This window comes from Candidozyma haemuli, assembly GCF_002926055.2.
Source record: "Candidozyma haemuli strain B11899 chromosome Unknown D_2014730914, whole genome shotgun sequence".
Lineage (NCBI taxonomy): Eukaryota > Fungi > Ascomycota > Pichiomycetes > Serinales > Metschnikowiaceae > Candidozyma > Candidozyma haemuli.
The window spans coordinates 652,731-673,164 of NW_020289911.1; the positions used below are offsets into that span (position 1 = coordinate 652,731).

Consider the following 20,434-nt stretch of genomic DNA (forward strand, 5'->3'; position numbering starts at 1 on the left):
TATTTAATGTAATCATTACGGTAAAACCGGTCTACAATTTGTGTACAGAGTCGGGGGTGGCGGACCCAGTCCAGTCCTTACCATGAGGGCCCCTGATCATGACGTTCATAACAGCGTAATCTTCGCCTTCTTGGGCGCTGGGCTTGTTTTTGTCTCCCAAAGCAATGTTCTGGTAGAAGTGGAAGCCGAATTTGTTGTAAATTGGAATGTTATCTGGAGAAGAGCTCTCCAAGTATGCAAGGTTATCGGAGTTGGGCAAGTCAATGTACTTCTGGTACATGTAGTCGAACATGGTTCTAACGTTACCCTTTCCTCTAGCGGCGGCAATGGAGCCCAAGTACACCAAAGTGTAGACACCTTTACCCTTGAATCTTCTATCGGTAGCGAAGATCTTAGCACAGGTGTCGTGCAAAAGAGGCAACATGCCATTGAAGACCTTATCCTGGCCTTCAGCGCCAGCAGCGTCCCACAATTTGCCGTAGCCAGCGGTCATCATGGTGTGGAAGCTCTCTAGGCCATCAGAAACAGAGCTAGGAGTGGCCCAGATGGCAGCTGTTTCAAAAGCGTCATCGGTTTCACCGATACCAAGGCAGATGCCCTTGGCGATGTGCTGTCTAAGGTAGGCCTCATACAACAAGATGTTAACCTTATCCTTCTGTTTTGGATCTTTAATATGACAGGTAATAAGACGGGCCAAGGCGTCCTGGGCGAACGCTTCCGAAAGGGTTCTGGCGGCCTTGGGCACGTCATCAAAGGTCAATTGTCTGACTCTATCTAATTTGCTCATGATGTGGAATTAAATTCGTGCAATTAAAAGGATAAGACAAATTTATACTGATAACTTAGTCTTTGCATAACCCAATCTAAGTGTATAAAGATGAGAAGATGGTGTGGGGGAGGTTCTGGGACAAGGAAAAGCCCTCGAGCTTATATAGATCTGGTCCAACTTCACCTTGTCTGATGCATAGCCAGGAACGGCAGGTGGATACGGTCTCTGGCGCACCACCAGACTACATAGAAACAGCCCGCCAACCTTCGGCTATACAGAGATAGGGAGGTGCGAGCGAAGGATGAGGATCTGCTGCCGCCAACGAACGAATGAAAAAGGTAACTGATAGACGGAGGGGTGGGTTGATGCCCTTTTAGATGAAAAATTATCGCCCCCACAATATAAAAAATTCCTCTTATCGCTAATCTGGCATGCTTTCTATTTTGTCCTACTTTCTGTTTCCTTCTTTAATTTGTTTGCTTCATGGAACTCTTCTTGGTTTGCTTTCCGTTGCTTAGCGGCAATTCCGCACTGAATGCCTAGATTCATCCACCTCAATGGCTGCGAAAAGAAAAAGGAAACCTTCAGGGTTTACAAGCCTGAATAGAAGGATGTCCTCTGACGTAGATGGATCAGATATGTAGACTGATAGGGGACTGATGATGCTTGGAAATTGAATGGAAGTATGGAAAAGAAAAAAAGTTGGAAAGTCTTGAAAATCTTGGAAACCATAGAATCATGGAAACCACAGAGTAGTGTTGTTTGTGAGATCCATGAAATTTCACAATAATGAGTAACAATGCTAGTTAAATACGAAACTATGAACCATACCAACTTATACCCGTCGTATATTTCCCGCCTTTAACCGTGTTTTATCTGATTCACTTACACTTTACACTTCACACTTTTTCTCTTCAACACACAAAACCGAAGTGGGTGCTCTCCCAGAGTAATGGGTTACGAGGCAGCAGACCAAGTCCGAGAAAAGACAACCAAAAAAAAGAACACCAAAAAACCACGCACTCTCACTAAACAAGCCTGGCGTTCAGCCGTTCTCAGTGAACCAAGAACCCAACCAACTACATTGGCCGATGGATTTTTCCATAAAATTTTTCAAAAACATGCAAGATGCAAAAGAAACAGATGAGATTGCTCAATCAAGCGAATCAGAGACCGGAATATGCTGGTCTTACAAAAAAGATGTACCACAAAAGGCCTTGTGTAACGGTTTTTAGGCGAGTCTTCGCTCATGGAAGCTGGTTAATAAGAAAACAGTTTGAGCCACGCTTGGGGATACCATGTGCCACAGATTATCGATAAGACAAAAAAGAAGCGCCTCGTTTAGAGAATAATATGTTTCAAATAATATTTTTTGCTATTTGTCTTGGATAATTAATATATGTGACTCGGTCCAAGCCTTCTCAAGCGGCTGGGTCCGACTGCGAACACTAAAAAGGCGTTTTCGGTTTCCTTTTTTTTTTTTCGGGTACCGCCCTAGTAATACTCATCCCACAGAAGGGTCCTCGAAGAGCCACAGTTGGACTTTTGATTAGGCCAATTTTATCGGCCCAGCATACCAGTTTTCTTGGAATATCAAATGGGGCAAAACATGGTCCCGAAATTGTAGCTGTGGCCTTGCTGCAACCGGTCTTTTCTAGTATTTTTTTGCCTAGCGAGGTGGTGGAAATTGCAAATGACGTGCTAGCTGCCAGTTGAATTCATAACCGCAGTGCAGAAAACTAATGTGGCATACGAGAGATGTAGGGCAGCAGAGGGAAATATATAAGAGGAAGGGTTTCCCTCTTGTAGATCAGTATCTGCGTTCTTCCAATGCTTGAGTCTGTGAAGGTTCCTTTTAGTAGGTTGAAATGGGGTTTCATCCCTACGAGAAGAATCGTTGATGAAGACATCCCAGAAGAAGTCGCTGCTGAGAGAAGAGATGTGGTTGGTATCCAAGAAGGAAACTACGAAAAGCCAGCCGACGAGATCGAAGAGGAGGAAGAGGATGAAGATGAGTTGGAGTACCGTGATGAAGCCAACAGACCTTGGTGGAAGTTCTTTGATGAGTACGAACACAGATTGAACAAGAAGGCTAGACAGCTGCACAAGTGGTACAAGTGGTTCGATGAGAACGATTCCCCAGCTGAAAGAAAGCTCATGTGGAAGATTGATATCTTGTTGACCTTCTACTCCATGCTTGCTTACTGGATTAAGAACTTGGATATGACTAACCTTAACAATGCCTATACGGCAGGTCTTAAGGAAGACATTGGTATGGTGGGTAACGATTTGGTTAATACTCAGGTACTTTTTACTGTTGGTAACATTGTCTTTCAGATTCCTTTCATGTTCTGCTTGAACAGTGTTCCTTTGAACTTTGTCTTACCAGGCCTCGAGCTCATTTGGTCCATTCTTACCATCTTGACATACAGAGTCCAAAATGTCACTGACCTTCAGGTCCTTCGTTTTTTTATTGGTTCCCTTGAAGCCCCATCATACCTTGCATTCCAATACTTATTCGGCACTTTCATTTATAACCCGGGTATGATTGCCAGAAGATCTATGGTCTATTACTTTGGCCAGTACATTGGTGTTATGACATCGGGTTTGATATCCGGTGCTATTGTGAACAACTTCGAAGGTGTCGGTGGCCTTGCTGCATGGAGATGGATTTTTATCATTGACGGAATCATCTCTGTGGTGGTTGCAATTCTTGGATTTTACATGCTTCCAGGTACTCCATCTGACTGTTACTCCATCTTCTTTAGTGACGACGAGATTCGTTTGCTTCGTTACCGTCTTAAGAAGAACCATACTGGTGGAAGGCCAAAGGTTAATTTGTGGAGATCGTTCTTCTCTTGGCCGGTCTGGAGAAGAATCATTTTCTCCTGGGAGATTTATGTTTTGAGTATCTGGAACATCTTCTGCTGGAACAACAACAACGGTTCCTCTGGTGCCTACATTTTGTGGATTAAGTCTCTCGGAAGATACACCAAGGGAGAAATCCAGTTCAAGAGTGCCTTGACCCCTGGTCTCGGTATAGTTTGGTTGTTCCTTACGTGTATGTATGCTGATCTTTTCAGACTGAGATGGCTGGCAATCATATTCTCCCAAGTTTTCAATATTTTGGGTAACGTTCTTCTTGCAGTATGGGAAATTCCAGAAGATGCTAAATGGTTTGCTTGGTGTCTTCAGTATTTCGGTTGGGCCATGGCCCCAGTGTTGTACTCTTGGATGAACGATATTTGCAGGAGAGATGCACAGAGAAGAGCCGTTACTATGGTCATCATGAATATGTTGGCACAAGCCTCCACTGCTTGGATGGCTGTGATTGTTTGGAGAACTGTTGAGGCCCCACGTTACCTTAAGGGTTACTCATTCACCGCCTCCAGTGCATTCGCTTTGTCTGTCTGGACATTCCTTGTTCTCTACCTTTACAAGAAACAAGAGAGAGGTTTTGCTCGCCAGAATGGTATTGTCGTTTACAATTCTAAAACTGACTCAGAGCCTTTCCCTGTTCCAGAATCTGGAACAGAATCATCCGTTACTGAGGTCAAAGATGCACAGCAAACTTCTGAAAAAGCTATCAAGGACTCGTCTTAAATTACTAGCCGTAAGTTCTACTTAGCTACGGCCCATTAATAATAGAAATAAAACATTCAATTCGTCAAGCTAGAACTATTTTTTACCTTTCTTCTTCTTCTTTTGCTTCTTTGACTCACCTTGAGGTGCTGGAGAGGATTCAAGGGCTCCTTGGTGGCCACCAGCCTTCTTCTTGTCCTTCTTGGATGGTTTGTAGTATGATCTGAGCTTCATTGGAAGCCATCTTTCTTTATCCAAATCCTTCTCTGGGTCAAACTCTCCCTCAGGTTTCACGGACTTGGTGGTAGGAAGTCTAGGCTTACGTTTCTTAACCACCTTATCTTCTGGCTTCTTGAAACCATGTGGCTTTCTTGATCTTGTCTCTGGCTTCACAATCAAGGTATCGACATTAAGTTCTAGGAGGTCTGAAACTTCGGTGTTGGACTCCAATTGTTCAACAGGTGTCAACTTATCCGTGGTTCCATTGAGTATGCTTGCGACAACCGCATCATTTGGATTTGCTGCCCCGAGAAGTTCAAAGATGTTGTATGCCTGCTCCTTTTGGTTGACATTCAAAAGCTTCAATGCAACCGCTCTGTAAAGATCATACAAGATGCCATCATTTTGAAGTTGATCCTTCAGAATCGACTCAAGCTTTTTGATCAACTCGTTATACAAGGCATCCAATTTGCTTGGATTACGAAGCTCGTAAAGCAGTATCAAAAGGCCCAAAACACCAGCATGTAGTCTGACTTCCTGGGAAGACTTAAGCTCAATCTCGACGATGCGCTCTAGAATGCTAATGGATTGATCGAAATTACCGAACTTGGAGTTAACATGGGTCAAGAGCAAGGCACCTGCTACAACAAGGTTGCTCACTTCATTGCTTTGCAACTCGGCATGGACAAACTTGCTCAATTTTTTGGCAACTGCCTTGTTGGTCTCCTCGCTGTTCAATTCTTCAGCAGAGATATTCAATCTCAAAAGAACCTTGTAGACTAGCGGGGAGAAGTCACCCGTAAATTCTTCGTTGAATTCTTTTGCGAAAGAGTTCTTAATGTAATTCGATGAGCGTGAAAGGGTATTTGTTTGGTATGACAATAGCAAATGGTTCTTGACCAAAATTTGCCATTGGGAACGGGTTAACTTAAGTCTTAAGTTATGCAATAAGTTTTTGTAGTTGAGAGATCTTTGGCTCAAGTTGAGGTTATCTTGAGGTGGCAACGCTGAGTAGTAATTAGTCTTGAGTACAGCATTGACCAAAAGATCCGAGATAGCAGTGGCATCAAACGAGTTCAACACTTCAAGCGCCTCTCTAGCCTTGCCGGTTGTTTGGTAGATGTAGGCTATCGTGAGTTTAATAGGAGCAGTTTCCAATACCAAATCCTCCTCTGGCCAATCGCTATTCTGCTTGTTGCAAGTCTCCAATGCCTGGTCTAACAACTCTAAGCTCTCGGTGCTGTTACCACGCGATAATTCGATAAGAGCATCATTGAATAAGTAGTCGTAACTCTGTTTGGATTCTGGAAGGTTTGAGTGTGGCTCCTTAAAAACATTCTTCTGAAGAGAAAGCTGGAAAATGATAGCCCTCTCGTTACAGGCCAAATCCAACTCGCTATCTATCTTATGGGTTGCAATCAACTCGTGATACAACTTCAATGCTTCAGCAACAAGCCCAGTTTGATACAAAGTCTGAGCCAAAACATGCTTGAGAGCTCTTGAGAGAGTATCGTCGGAGTCTCCGTTGCTAGCGGAGTTGTAGACAGCCCTCACGTTCTCCAAATCACCCACTTTATAGTAAACATAGGCAACTTCGAGTGGAAACTGCTTGGTGACTTCAGCATTAGTCTTGGAAATCAAGTCAACGGCTTTGTAGTATTTATCCATCTTAATCAAGGCGACAATACAGTTTTTGAATGAAACAGAGTGGTTGAACCCAGCTGCACCTGATAAGTACTGGTATGAGATTTCAAAGATCGCCTCATGGTCAGAGGTGTCTCTAGCCGAGGACACATCGAGATTGTTGAATGCCTCGAGCACGGACATTTTGGTTTCTTTATGTGTGGCTGGTTTCGAGGTTAAAGCTGATAATGAGGATTCGTCCAACATTGGTTTTTTTCAGTAGGTCTCTGCAGGTCAACCCCAATTACACTAGTGTTTAGAGAAGATAGACGAAAATGATAAGAACGTGATATATGATTCCTATTGTATATCTATATGGGTATTATGAAATTCCTGAAACGTAAAAAAATGCATGGATTGTGCATTGGTTGATGGGTATCAATGGTAAGTTGGGGTATGAGAAAATGAGAATATTAAAAGGAATGTGGAGTATCATGACGGCGTCACGTCGAAATCTTAAACTGATTCTTTGTGATTAAATGGGTCTTGCCCTTGTTGAAGCCCACAGACATCAGACGTCTTCTGCGAGCCAACTCCCTCAGCTTGAGATTGAGTCTACGCTCAATGTCATCTTCTTCGGTTCCTCCACAATACAAGATCTTATGCAACAGGTTTCTTGGTGGAGTGATATAGCTGGGCAATCTGTTGTACTTGTGCAAGGTCTTGGACTCGTTGTTGAAGGTTCTAGAGTGGTACAACTCCCGGAGTCTCACTGGACCCTTTCTGATGGAACCGGCAGCAGAAATGTAACCTGGGAAATCGTCAACATTCAAATTACCCAATGGTCTTCTGTTTTGGTATGAGGACTGCTTAGAAGGCATCTTCTTAGGCTGCAAGATGTTTTCCTTGTCATCTGTGTTTTCATTAGTGTGGTCTGGTGACAGGGTTTGGTACTTCATGACATCTTCAGGCGTATCTTCGTAAATAGTGAACCCAAGAGCAGATGGCTGTTTCTTGGGAGCCAAGTCAACGCCAATCTTAGGCAACCTGACCAGCAGGGCCATGAATGGGTTGGTCTTCACTGTGGGGCTGTTCGAGTTTGACTTCTCAGGAGAAGGTGTTCTCGAGTTGAGCAAACTCTCCTTTCTTGGAGACAAGGGCATTCTTGAAGAAGACATGATAGAAGTTGACGAATGTTTCAACTGGGGATATGAGGAAACTGAAGCTTTATATCAAGAAAAGGTGTTTTTGGCGCCGTGTATCGGGGTGCCTATATACGCCATAACGTTTCGCGGTCAGCCACGGTCTAAGACCGGGAATTTCGCAGCCAAAAGCGGTAGATGAAGGAGCGACCATATCGTGTAAAACTGCTAATGTGGAAAAATATGGGAAACACGAGAATTAACGGTGGAAATGGAAATAATATTACTTCAATTGGGGGAATCAGTCATTCTCCAATGGCCTTTAGTAGAATGGTTTATAGGTGAGTACTACTTCACGTAGCCGTGTTTCCGCACTTTTTTTTTGCAACCGTGAATACATGGTTAAATAAGCGTGAGGCTACATTAACGAGATCTATCTCCTGGCGTTTATTCTTTCTGTACTAAAATGGCGTTTAACCCTTGTAGAAGTTGTTAGGCACGAATGGGAGCTTGGTCACGACACCATCTCTCAATTTACCACGAATGTCAAGCTGCACGGTGGATCCAATCTTCACGCCCTTGTCAAGGTAACTTTGTGCAACGTTCAGACCTAAAGTTGGCGACAAGGAGCCTGAGCTGATTGCTCCGACCTCCTTACCTTCGTACAAGATCTTGGATCCTCCTCTAGGAGCCGGTCCCTTGGAGGTGATACCAATTCTTCTTCTGGTGACCAAACCCTTGTTGTTCAATTGCTCCAAGATCTTGCTGGAACCGTTGAAAGTAGCAGTAGCTGGCTCTCTTCTGGACTTAGGGATCAACCACGCCAAAGATGCCTCAACAGGGGTAATGTCCTCGGTCAACTCGTTACCGTAAAGACACATTCCGGCCTCCAATCTCAACGAATCTCTTGCAGCCAAACCGATAGGAGCAACTAAGTCAGGGTTCTCGTCAATCAAAGCCTCAAAGAACTGTCTAGACTGTTCAGCCTCGGCTTCATTGTTAACATTGATGCTCAATTCGAAACCGTCCTCACCAGTGTATCCGGTTCTGGCAATGTGAACACCGTCATTGACGAAGCTGTTCAACTTCAGGATTCTGGAGTTACCGAAGTAAAGGTCCTTCAAGTTCTCATTGGTGTATTTCTGCAACAAGCTCTGAGCTTGTGGGCCTTGAATAGCCAACAATGTGCCCTCGAAAGTAGAGTGGTCCACGTTGTTGAAGTTCTTGGCCTCATTCTGGATGAAAGCAAGATCCTTGTCTCTGCAACCAGCGTTAGTGACCACATAGTACTTTTCATCGTGGTGCTTGGTGACAATAGTATCGTCAATGATTCCACCGTCCTCGTTAAGTAACACTGTCAAGGAGGAAGTGTAAGGTTGAAGACTGGCCAAGTCAATTGGAGTGATCTTCTGCAAAAGAGCAGCGGCGTCTGGACCTTCAAAGTGGTGCTGCAACATATGACTGACATCAAACAAACCGACCTTGGAACGAACCCAGTTATGGGACTCAATGTGGGTCTGATTCTTGTATAAGATGGGCATCTCGAAGCCAGCGTATGGAACGAACTTGGCATTGTACTTGACATGAGACTCGTAAAGAGGAGTCCTGCGCAACCCGGTGGAGTAGAATCTACGGAGCATTTTTGGTAGTTTCGGGAAAAGTTTTGCTTCTCTATGGAAAATGGATTCCGGGGTGGTTTTATACGGTGGTATCCTTTGACTCTTTCTCTGACTCTGGCGCGACTCAGTCCACTTGTGGGGACGGGTTTTCAGACTCGGATGCTTCTCCAGTACAATATACCTGCCGTTGCGACAATGCCATACAAAAGAAGCCCACAAAGAGAGTGTCCCAAGACAGTAAGTAAAGCGGCGTTCTGATCACATTTGGTAGATTTGGCTAGTATGCTGCAAACTATAACAACGTTGAATATCCAAAGGTTTGGTGAAATCACCCCCACCAAGAAGTTGAAGTGCAAGATGCTTCTCCAGCTACCATAGTAGGTGCACTGGGCACACACGCATCTCGGCGGGCCGAACTCTTCGCCCATAAGCTCGTAAGCTTCCACAAACTGTGGTTTACTGGAAAGTTTAAATTGCTGGAAGTTCATGTTTAGGGTATTGGTAGGAGGGAAAGGGACGTAAATTGGGGCATCTTATAGGGGAGGTGTTGCCCTGGCGAAATGGGCTCTGACAAAATGGCTGCGAAAAATGTCTCAAGAGATTACCTAGATAGTCCTTCCAATGAGGTTTCTTCAAGGCGGGTGTTTTGGAAGGGAAAGCTTGAATCATAGAAGAGTCTTGGAAAGACTGGATCGCTTGGCATAAGAGGTTTCAGGAAAAGTAAAAGTGGAAGGTTCTGAAACATTGATTGGAGGTGGATGGTGGTCGAGAAGTGAATAGAGGCTAGCCAAACGGGCTATTTTGGTTTGGAGCTGTATTTTTATGGTAAGTGATTTAATATCGCCTTTTCTGACACAATTGTACTTTTCAGGTATTTTTACATCAAAATTGGTCCGATTTTTATATTTTTCACTGACAGGTTCAGACGATGTTGCACCCAAAAACAGTTAATAGCCGTTATTCCTCCGAATACCAAGTTAATACTATAAAAACACCTCCCAAGTGAAGATTCTCCTCCATTTTTTACATCTTCTCGACAAATTTCAATTTTCTTCATTTCTTGATTTTTTAACGTTGCACTTTTACCTTTCTCTATACCCTTTCTCGCCTATTATGAGATACATATCTGCAAATGTCGCGTAGTCTTGCTTCTTCGCAGCATTAAACGCGATGATACCAATATTGTGTAAAAGGGTCCATTACCAAATACCAAGGCTTTAATAATTCCCCATTTCCATTGATTCAAAGTTCCATAGCCAGCTGGGTATTGCATCACCTATTTCATCCTTTCTGCCACCTCACCATTCCCCATATGCTCGATTTATTTGAACCATCCTCCTCCAATGTCTGCCTTTGATCTACCTAAGATAGTCGAGTCTCTTCGACTGAGGAAAGTCAAACAGCGAAATGATGCCATTCAGCTTCTAAGATCCTTTTCGCCTTCCAAATTAAGGCTCACTCCCCGTCACTTTGTGGTGTTGCTGGATGGTCTACTAAAGCTTATCGAGATCGAGAGAGAAGCCTACGGCAGCAATTCAACTCCAGCAACTCAACAGCGTCTCTTGACCGCTTCCACGATACTAAAAGATGTTCTCGAGGAGTCATTGAAAAGAAACCAGCTACGCTACAAGCATTGTACTGCCCTTGTAAGCAACATAATGCCCTACTTCTTTCTTCCAGATACGCGGTCCATCCTAGCGCCCTGCGCCATTGATTTTGCCAGAATCCTTAATATACTCCTTCAGGAGCAGTTCTTCATCACTCATTTATCATTGGAACTATGGAACAAATGCTACAAGTTCTTAATCAGCCTGCTCACCGCATCCTTGGAGATGCCTGATACCTCACACTATCAGTTCTCCCACGAGTCGCTCTTGACCGACTTACTTAATTCCTTGCATTCACTACTTGGTGGGAACACCAATGATATATACGAGCCCATCAAAGATCTGAAGACGTACGTTCCGCTACGAAAAATTCTTAGAGACGTGTTTGAGCTCCACAATAAGCGAGAGAGTCCGGTGCTCGTAGAGGCTTTTAAGATTACCAACAAGCTCTTAATGTCAATTTCTACGGAGGATTCCATATTTTGCAACAAAATTATTCATACAGCTTTGCATCCATTAATTAATTTCGCTCATACTACTGTGGACTCGTTGCTCACGCAGTTCGTTATATTTATCAATCTCGAGTCTTTTTATCGCTACCTCGATGTCACACATCTCCCGAGACTTATCAGTGCTGATAACATAGAAGAGGGTGCTTCATTCGGTAAGCGAAGAGATCCATTCATCAACGACTCAATGAATGACATGTCTGCCATTTACAACGTCAATGTCCTAGCTCAGGCCTTGCTCAATCGTATAATTAATCTGCCTTCCAAGCTATCTAAAGAAGACGTGGGCTTCATAGAAAGGACAAAAACTCAAAATTGGTTTGAATTATACACGATACAACTACAGACACAGAATGATCTTCTATGGCTACTATACCTTGGAACAAGCAGATTGATAGCGAAGTACTACGAAATGAGCAGTAAAAGTGGCTCATCAAATGTCAACCATAGTTTTAAAAGATTGAAGCTTCAAAGTTCCATTTTGGATATCACAACCTTTTCTCATATTGATCAGCTTCTTGAACATATGGGAAACTACTCAAGTGATGTGAAAATTCAGATCTGTGGGCTTCAGCTACTCGCATTCACTAAAGATTTTTCTGCTACTCATTCTTCTCACGACAAGAAAGAAAGCTCTGTTGGCAATGTTGCGGAGGACATCACCATAAGCCACGATGAAACAACGGTGATTAATTTGAACCTTGATGAAGAGAATGATACCGGAAAAGACTGTAACATCTTATCGTGTATCATCAAGAATTTCAATAATAAAGCTCTTACCTACTGGTGTCTCTTGAACACTTTCGTCCTACTTAGGCGCTTCAACCTTGCTCGAAGCCATGAAGATCGGGTCATCAGTCGTCGATTGCATCAAATTGTCAAGCTCATTACACCATTAGTCAAACAAGACGAGCTTTCCCAGCTTGCTTGTCGACTTTTTAGTTTCATTGTCTTTTCATGTGACCCAGATCGACTTTATCGAATTATAGATTCTAGCATTGTTACTCAGCTTGAAAGCATCATCGACTTGGCAGAAATAAGTGGTCCCAGCTCAATTCATGGCGATGCCGCGTGCTTTTGGTGGGCATTACATTGGGCAATGACAAAACTGACCAATGTCAGGGCGACCCATGTTAGCAAAGGGGCTGGTCGTTGGCTTTTGTCTAAATTAAATGATGAGTTTCTAGAAAGAGATGGCACAGGAGCTCGTTATTTGAATTCATACCATGCGAGGTCTGATTTGCTCCCGTCTTTTATCTTGTGGCTACAGGGCCACGACATTCCTGACACTTCTTGTGACTTCATGAAATCTTCAGGAAAATCTTACGCAAGCCCATTAGCTACTATCTACAAACCTGACACCGATTTTGACAGGTTTCTAGCTTTAGAAGAACCTCCTTTGCAACAAAAGTGCACAAGGTGCACATCATGTCGTGTCACGGAAATGACTTGTTAGTCTCCTCCGTTGTTTCCAAAATCCTTGAAATAGGCACGTTCGTTATGAACAAGAGTGAGAACGTGCCAGAAGTGTTTCTGTGGGCACAACTTGTCTCTAACATCACTCACAGACTCAAAAGTGTCAATTCGACGATGTTCCCTCAACTTAATGAAATGAAGGAGAAGCTATGGAGGACACTTTTTATGAATCTCACTGGCCAGGAGGATTTCATATCCATTGTTAGAGCCCTTGCAAGCGATACAGCTAAGGAGGTGTTAACGGTAGACCTACATTTAATATGTCGTCATCTTGAGCAGTTCTTCTTCGGGCTGAGTTCCTTTTCCCAGATACCCGGGTCCCATGGTACTTCCGACACTGAGTTTGATGAAGAGTTTCTGAATACAGACTCAAAGAAAGCGCTGCCAATTGCACGAAGCCCATCAATGGAATCAGCAGCCAAAATATCGTACTTCCGTTTTCTTGTTATGTATGACGGAGAAAGTTCCTCCTTATTGAGAATCCTCGATGAAAGCGATTCCTCCACGGTGGTTGAATGCTTGTCAGTATTGTTGGAATCCAATTTTGTGAATGTTATAGACCCCAAATTCGCTTCCAGGATACTCAGGATACTTGGAGAGGGCCCGCTATCCTCACATTTATTGGATCGGACGAGCAAAACAATTTCGGTCACCTGCAAGCTCTTGCGTACTGTTGTACCTTTGACTAAGGAATCCGAGCATGTCGATTTGTGCAAAGATGTGAGTGACCTTCTAGGATTCCTCTTACAATGTGAAGAAAAATCTTTGTTTTTGGTGGAAGATATAAGACGGAATGTTGTATCTTTATTTCTTGATACTTTATCGCTTCCAAATTTGTGGCCGGTCTCGGGGAACGACGCTTTATCGAGAGCACTCCTGTCCGCCTCAAACTCTTTAAAGGCTAGTTTGCTGGCATCGGTTGCATTTCACCTATCTTCGCTAGATTCAATTGGTCAGATGGATCTCTATCGCCTATTATTTGAAACCTTCCTTCATCCTCAGGCATCAGTCGAAAGAGCGGCAACTTACTGCTACTTCTTTGCTACAGTTTCTGCAAATTCATCCCAGGTAACCATCCCTGCTCTATTTAATTTGCTTGAATGTTCGAAGTACGGTTATTTTGAGCCCTATTTGAAACGAAGCATCAGGATCATTTCAGGAAACGGTCGTATTGATGCTGCAAGACAGCTCTTTCTTTCACTTAGGCTAGAGCTTTTGAAGTCATGGTGGCTTTACGGTATCCCTTTGGATTCCTTTCCCTACGGATTATTTGATTATAACGACTTCAAAGTTTTCACCACTGAAAATTACAAGCAGATCATGTCAATTACTATGGCTATTAAATCTGAGAGGACGGAGGCACAAGCTTTATCACAACTCACTCAAGTCGCGAAGTTGAAAGGCGACGATATTCAAAGCTTGTTGTATGATTCTTTGCCCCTTGTTATACCCTTGGCTTATACTTCGGATGGTGTTCGAAATGAAGTTTTTAAGGCCTTGCTGCCTCATCTCAACAATTTATACAAAAGCTATATGAGAGAGAAAGTACTTCTCATTGTCCTTGAAACGCTCAGGTTGACAGACACAGGTTCCGAAGCATCCTTAAAGGAAGTATGTGGTGAATTCGAATTGAAGAATATTTTTAAATCCGGTTTGATTATTGATAATTCCATGAGAGCTACAGTCACTCCAATTTCAAGTGTGGATCTAATTAGGGCACTCATTTCGAAGTTCTGGACGTCAGACCGAGGAGAATTCTGGACTAAAAGAGTATGTTATTTTATACTTCGACAACTTGGACGGGATGTTCACAAAGAGGATACCGAAACCAAAGTTTTGGCAATACGGAAAATCAAGTTTATGATGTGTCAAAGCAGGTTTCAGATGAAAGACCCCGAAATGGTGACGTTGCTTGTGGATATTATTCTCCCATTGATACCCACAATCGCAGCAAATGAGGCTTCGACATTACTAGCAATCATCCCGCAAGAAAGTGTAAGAGCTATGGGCAAGGAGGTAGCATCTATTACCTTTTCTCGTGTTCTAAGTGCGCTTTTTGACAATCCCTCCAATGCCACCTCTTTCAAACCGTACCTTTTGGATCTAAAGAAGTTATGCTTTAATGAAGGATCTGATATCTTTGGCGCCTATGCCACTGTTTTGTCTAAGTCGATAGACAAAATCTTAGGTAACCGTATCGAGGCTTCTGGGGGTGATTTCAGCACAATTCTAGACAACATCTCAACTCAACCATACCCCCAGCATCACATATACATTATCATTGGATTGCTTATGAGGCTTTATCACGATGTTACGATACCGGCACCAGAAAACACGTCAACTAGTGTTGTGAAACTCTTTCTCAACATCGATTTCCTGCAAAATCGAGAGAACAATTTTGGCAATTGGGTAGCGAGGTATTTGAGCTTCTTCTACTTGAACAACTCACAGAATGGTGATATAACAGACCTATCTAACTTTCTGGAATTTGAAAGCATTTCAAAGGATAACTTTGTGAACTCCTCCTCTTCAATGAATTTCTTTGTTGAGCAACTACTTGAGCTACGGGCTAGTGAAGATTACGAGTCTCAGTCATTTGCTGATTGCATCTTGGGTGCTCTAGTTTGGAAATTTGAACTTCGCAAGGACGACACAAGCAAATTCATTGACTTCCAAGACAGCTATATGAATATCCGAGAGTATGTCATGCCTCTCGACATGCACTCATGTCTCGTTGCGGTTTCAAGTAGTGATCAATTGACTATAGGTACTGAAAGTCTAGTTCAGCTTGTTGAATCGCTTCCATACCGAATAGCCGAAGCTTCATTTCTGAAGTGGTCTAGTCAATTATCTCTCGGGGTACTACAAGAAATTGCCAAATACACTAGTATCGCTCCATTATTCGCCACTTGCATTATCAAGTTCCCACATTTGGCCCACAAGACTCTCCCTTATTTACTTTGTTACTATATCACCTTGATGGGTTCCAGGACGGTTGAAGTTATAGGAGAAATCCTAACCGCTATGCGTAAGAGTGTCGCTCATCTTGGGCAGGAAGGGCTAGATGTATTTGCTCGGATTGTTTTGAATATCAGAGTTGGTTCGAAACAGGAGGGGAGTCCGTTTCAACAAATCTATTCGGCTCTAGACAAGACTGACGTCTTCTTGGTCTTGAAAGAATCCTCATATGCTAAAACGTCTCTCATGATTTTTGAAGATGCGACAAACGGGAAACCTCAAAACGTGGAATGGGATAAATGGCGTACTTCTTTGATCAAGATTTATGAATCAATTGACGATCTAGATATGTTGTATGGGGTTCCCGAAGATTCTAGTCTCTCCAATGCTATGCAAATGCTGGAAAGGACTGGCTCCGCTTCTGATATATTAAGAAATAACCTTGCTTACCTTGATGTCGCTGCATCTACGAAAGGAACAGAACAGTTCGGGAATACTATGAACGCTCTACTTGACGATGGCCTAATGGGTATGTCGAAACTAGTATCTTCCACGTCAAAAGAAACGTCAGGGAATTTTGAATGGAGCTGGAAATTGAACCTGTGGGACTTACCTTTTGCTGACGAGCCATCATCAGACCACGAGCTCATTTACAACTATCTTAAGCGTATTCATTCCCTGTGGCTGGTCCCGCAAGCTTTTGCAACAGGAATTGGCGAGTTATTTGCACAGAAGCAGAATATCCTTCACGGGAATATGTCTTTCAAATCCTCTCGTGAGCTTCTTCAACGTTGGTTTGTTTCCTTATCTTGCATGACTGAAGTCGAGGATATCTTGAACGCTTCTAATTCGCTCGTTACTAATGCCCCCGGTGCTTTCAAGACAATTTCGTCGTGGTTTGTGGAAGCTGATATGGTAAATCTGGAGAATATTTTACTCTGTCGAAGAGAGGCATTTCGGATGAAGATAGACGAGTCCAACTCTACAACTACAAGCTTGCTTCAGGCAAATCCAGTACAAGACGCTTGCTGGCAAGGTCTTATTTATGATGTCCTGACGTATAATGCTGTCGCTCGCCTGAACAAGCATTCGCAAAAGATGCTTAATTCAGCTGTTCTAATGGACGATCTTGTCAAGTCATCTCAGCTTTCTGCGATGGAGAGTTGGGAATCCATAAAAAAGTTTGCGACGTTCTCGATAGCCCAAACCTTATGGGCACAGGGGAATACTTCTGCACCTATAGCCATGTTGAAGAGCTTGGCAAGGCACAGTACGCCTGGCTCCTCCGAAAGTCTTCTTCATATTGATTCCAAGATGATAACATCCCAATTAGTACAGTGGCTCGCAGAATCTAGGGAGGAGCTTGGCAAGCGTATCTTGGAGCATTACGTCAGCCCTATAGAAGATAGTATGACAGAGATGGAGAATTCTACGCAAAGGTCGAAATCATACCTGCTTTTGGCTAAGTTTTGCGAACAGCAGTTTAAGGCGACGAGTCTAGAATCCCAGATTGATGGCTTTAAGCAAAGGATGAAGAGTAAGAAGGATGAAATTGAGGTTATCAAGTCACATTACGGCAAAACTGCAGTGACCCCAAGCGAAAGAAGATCTGTGCAGAAGTACTACAATAGGCTTAAGAGCCAGGTAGCCTCTGACGCCATTGAACTAGAGTCTTTGGAGGATACTAAGATGACATTTGCATGTAAAGGCGCTACCTTCTATCTTAATGCCTTACTTGCTGGTGATGCTCTGGAGGAAAGCGTTGACAGATTTATTTCATTGTTTCTCGAGTTATCGTGGTATGAACCGCTTCAAAAATCACTAAAGCATGATCTTCAATCCCTTCCCAGTTACAAATCCTTATCGTGGTCAACACAATTGATGGCCCGTCTTTCAAACGAGAAAAATGACTTCCAGGAGTCTGTCCAGCTGCTTATCATGAGAATCTGTTTTGACCACCCGTATCATTCGCTTTACATGTTATTCTCCTTGTTGTACCACAAAGAGGTCGCCGAAGAGACTTCTAATTCAACCATGCTACTTCGTGTGACGGCTGCTGAGAAAGTCAAGGAGAATTTGATAAGCAAGAGCCAGAAATTTGCCGAAGAGACGTTACTTCCAATTGAAAAGCTATGTGACGCGTCAATTGCCCTAGCTAAGCTCAAAAGCTCAAAAGGAAGGGCGCTTCATCTCGACAAGCTAGAAATTGGAACATATTGGCTTCATGATTTACCACATATCCCCCTCCAGCCGTGGACTTACCGGTGCTGCCAGAGGGTTACAAGAATGCTCCAAGGATGGTTTCTATGGATCCTAAAGTGAGCATTGCTACTTCTGGTCTAAGCTTACCAAAGATTGCCCAATTCACGCTCTCTGATGGAACCTCGAGAAAGATGTTACTCAAGTACGGAACAGATGACTTGCGACAAGACGCTACCATGGAGCAGGTTTTTGAGAAAGTCAATTCCATTCTTCAGAGAGATCGTGATACCAGGAAGCGGAATTTGCGTATTAGGACATACAAAGCTATCCCTCTTGGACCGAAGGCTGGCTTGATAGAGTTTGTACCGAACTCCAAAGCTCTTATTGAAGTTGTTCGTCCGTACCATCAAAAAGTGGATCTGATGAAGTATGAGAAGGCAAAAGAGGCAATGAAGGAATGTCAAAGTTCGACCATGAAAGAGCGGCTCCAAGCATATGAGACAATTATCAAGAAGATCAACCCAGTGCTTCATTTATACTTCAGCGACCACTTTTTATCACCCGATACCTGGTACAACAGCAGGCAGCGTTACACCAGAGGAATTGCATCGTCATCGATGGTCGGCCATATTTTAGGTTTGGGAGACAGACATTGCAATAATATCTTACTCGAGGAGTCAACAGGTGAGCCAGTGCATATAGATCTCGGGGTAGCCTTCGACCAAGGCAAGCGGTTACCAATACCCGAAACCGTTCCCTTCAGACTCACAAGAGATATTGTGGATGGCTTTGGTTTCACAGGTGTTCATGGTGTCTTTGACAAACTGTGTGAGCATACCTTCAGAGTGTTGAGAGAACATAAAGAGCATATTATTGCTATTCTTGATGCTTTAAGATGGGATCCCTTATACCTGTGGTCTATATCGCCACTACGCAAGAAGAGACTCCAAGATGAAAGCAAGACCTTAGTACCAGAGCCACAAGAGGATGGCTCAGAGGCCAATGCCGCTGTGCTTACGGTGATAGAAAAGCTCAATGCTGGAGGTTTGAGTGTTGAAGCAACGGTTAGACAATTGATCAGAGAAGCTACATCGGCGGAAAACCTCGCGCTTATATACTGTGGATGGTGTCCCTTCTTCTAGTGGTGTGGGCCATTGGAGTGAAATCTGGGGTTAACGCGCATTTGATATCAACTAACATTGAAATAGAAACGGCGCATGAGCTTGAAAGGACGTATTGTCACCGTACCCCTTGATGTGTACCAAAGAGAAACAGAAAAGTTTATAAAAACCTCTCAATTGCAGATAAAGATAGAACACCAGGAAGTAGATAAGGGAACTACGTACTCGTTGCTTTGTGCATGTCAGGAAGGAATATATGGGGCAAACCTTAGTACGATTAAGGTAAAGCGATGCAAGTCCAAACAAGACGTTGACGAGAAGACATGGATAAGCTTATTTGGATATCTATTCAGAGAAGAGTGGTTAAGTGAAGAGAGGAGGCCAGAGGGCTTTGAACTGGCAGAGATAGCAGCCAGACTAGATTCACTGGAGAGTTATGATTCCAAGACCGGCGAACTAACAGAAGGCGATTTGGCAGATGAGCCTCCTGAGCTTACAATTTCAATACGGTCAAAAGGAAAGTTAAGCGTTGAATACGGCTCATTCCAGACCAGTGTCAAGGATCCTGAAGATGCCGATGACGAGAGCAGGAAGGAACTAGATATCCTCAATTGGGTCCTGTTACAATCCTCTCAAATGAAGAAACTAGCAGAAGAGCTCGGGACTTCAAATAAGGAGCTCAAGGAAGTCAGGGAGGATGCAGAGGCAAAGGAAGCTGAGATCAAACAGACGATCGAAGATTATAACCTCATTCTTCGAGACCTTGAAGATCGGTTTTACCAAGTATTGAATGCCAAACGCCGAAAGATCCTAGAACTTCTGAATGGCGACACTGATGAACTCAAGCATTTGAACGAGAAGTTTGAAGAGAAGAACAGGACAAACCTTAACCGAGTAAGAATCGAGGAAATAATCAAGGGTGAAGGTTACAAGACATTTGAGGAGAAGGAGAAGGAAAAAGAAAGGGAAAAGAAAGACAGCAGGGCGGCCAAAAAGCGGGCTTCCTCCGGCAAGACAGGGGCAAGTGCCAAACGAACGAAGAAGGAGCCGCAAGTCAAAAAGGAGCCAGATGTAGAGGAAGAAGGAGATCTTGCTAAACACGAAGAAGACGAACTAAGCGTCGAAGAGGAAGACAAGTCAGCTCAAAACCAGCATGATCTGAACGTCCAGGTCAAAGAGGAGCCTATGGACGACACAGTTATGGAGGATACGGCCGTGGCTGAAGATGAAGCCGAAGCCAGTGCCGATGGCGCAGCTGGAGAGACACAGTCAGAGGATGGCGCAACAGATTATTCAGACGACGATACTCAGGTGAAGCGAGAGGGCGAATCAGAAGGTGAAGAAAGCCCTGAAGGCATATCGGACGAGAAAACGCAGCCTGTGGAGGAAGAGGAAGAGGACGAAGGCGATGACACCGACTACAGTGATTAAAAAAAAGGAGTGGAATGTTAAGCCACTGGTAAGAATGGAGAAAGCTGCATATACAACATTTTTCCGTACTCCAGTGTTTAAACATGGGGACCTCTAAGGTAACAACGTCACCAAAGCGTGCAAAACCAAACCGTTTGAGCCAAGGTTGCGAAAAAAAGCCATCAAGCGTTTATGTC

General features: G+C 43.5%; 6 protein-coding genes across 6 annotated transcripts; 2 read left to right on the top strand and 4 right to left on the bottom strand. All coding sequences in view use genetic code 12, as the record gives it.

The window, feature by feature from the left end:
- Positions 1–31: 31 nt before the first annotated feature.
- CXQ85_002725 (uncharacterized protein) lies at positions 32–787 on the bottom strand (the record flags this gene model as incomplete). The annotated part of the gene is made up of 1 exon (XM_025486390.1): positions 32–787. The coding sequence occupies one exon, from the start codon at positions 785–787 to the stop codon at positions 32–34; it is 756 nt and encodes a 251-aa protein (XP_025343940.1).
- A 1,812-nt stretch (positions 788–2,599) lies between these two features.
- Positions 2,600–4,372, top strand: CXQ85_002726 (uncharacterized protein; the record flags this gene model as incomplete). The annotated part of the gene is made up of 1 exon (XM_025486391.1): positions 2,600–4,372. One exon carries the CDS (start codon positions 2,600–2,602, stop codon positions 4,370–4,372), a length of 1,773 nt encoding a protein of 590 aa, XP_025343941.1.
- Positions 4,373–4,447: 75 nt separating this feature from the next.
- On the bottom strand, positions 4,448–6,397 carry CXQ85_002727 (signal recognition particle subunit; the record flags this gene model as incomplete). Its single annotated transcript, XM_025486392.1, has 1 exon — positions 4,448–6,397. One exon carries the CDS (start codon positions 6,395–6,397, stop codon positions 4,448–4,450), a length of 1,950 nt encoding a protein of 649 aa, XP_025343942.1.
- A 299-nt stretch (positions 6,398–6,696) lies between these two features.
- CXQ85_002728 (uncharacterized protein) lies at positions 6,697–7,371 on the bottom strand (the record flags this gene model as incomplete). Its single annotated transcript, XM_025486393.1, has 1 exon — positions 6,697–7,371. The coding sequence occupies one exon, from the start codon at positions 7,369–7,371 to the stop codon at positions 6,697–6,699; it is 675 nt and encodes a 224-aa protein (XP_025343943.1).
- A 437-nt stretch (positions 7,372–7,808) lies between these two features.
- Positions 7,809–8,975, bottom strand: GCV1 (glycine decarboxylase subunit T; the record flags this gene model as incomplete). Its single annotated transcript, XM_025486394.1, has 1 exon — positions 7,809–8,975. One exon carries the CDS (start codon positions 8,973–8,975, stop codon positions 7,809–7,811), a length of 1,167 nt encoding a protein of 388 aa, XP_025343944.1.
- Positions 8,976–10,297: 1,322 nt separating this feature from the next.
- On the top strand, positions 10,298–20,258 carry TEL1 (DNA-binding protein kinase; the record flags this gene model as incomplete). Its single annotated transcript, XM_025486395.1, has 4 exons — positions 10,298–12,503; positions 12,527–17,638; positions 17,755–18,834; positions 19,135–20,258. 4 exons carry the CDS (start codon positions 10,298–10,300, stop codon positions 20,256–20,258), a joined length of 9,522 nt encoding a protein of 3,173 aa, XP_025343945.1.
- Positions 20,259–20,434: the final 176 nt, after the last annotated feature.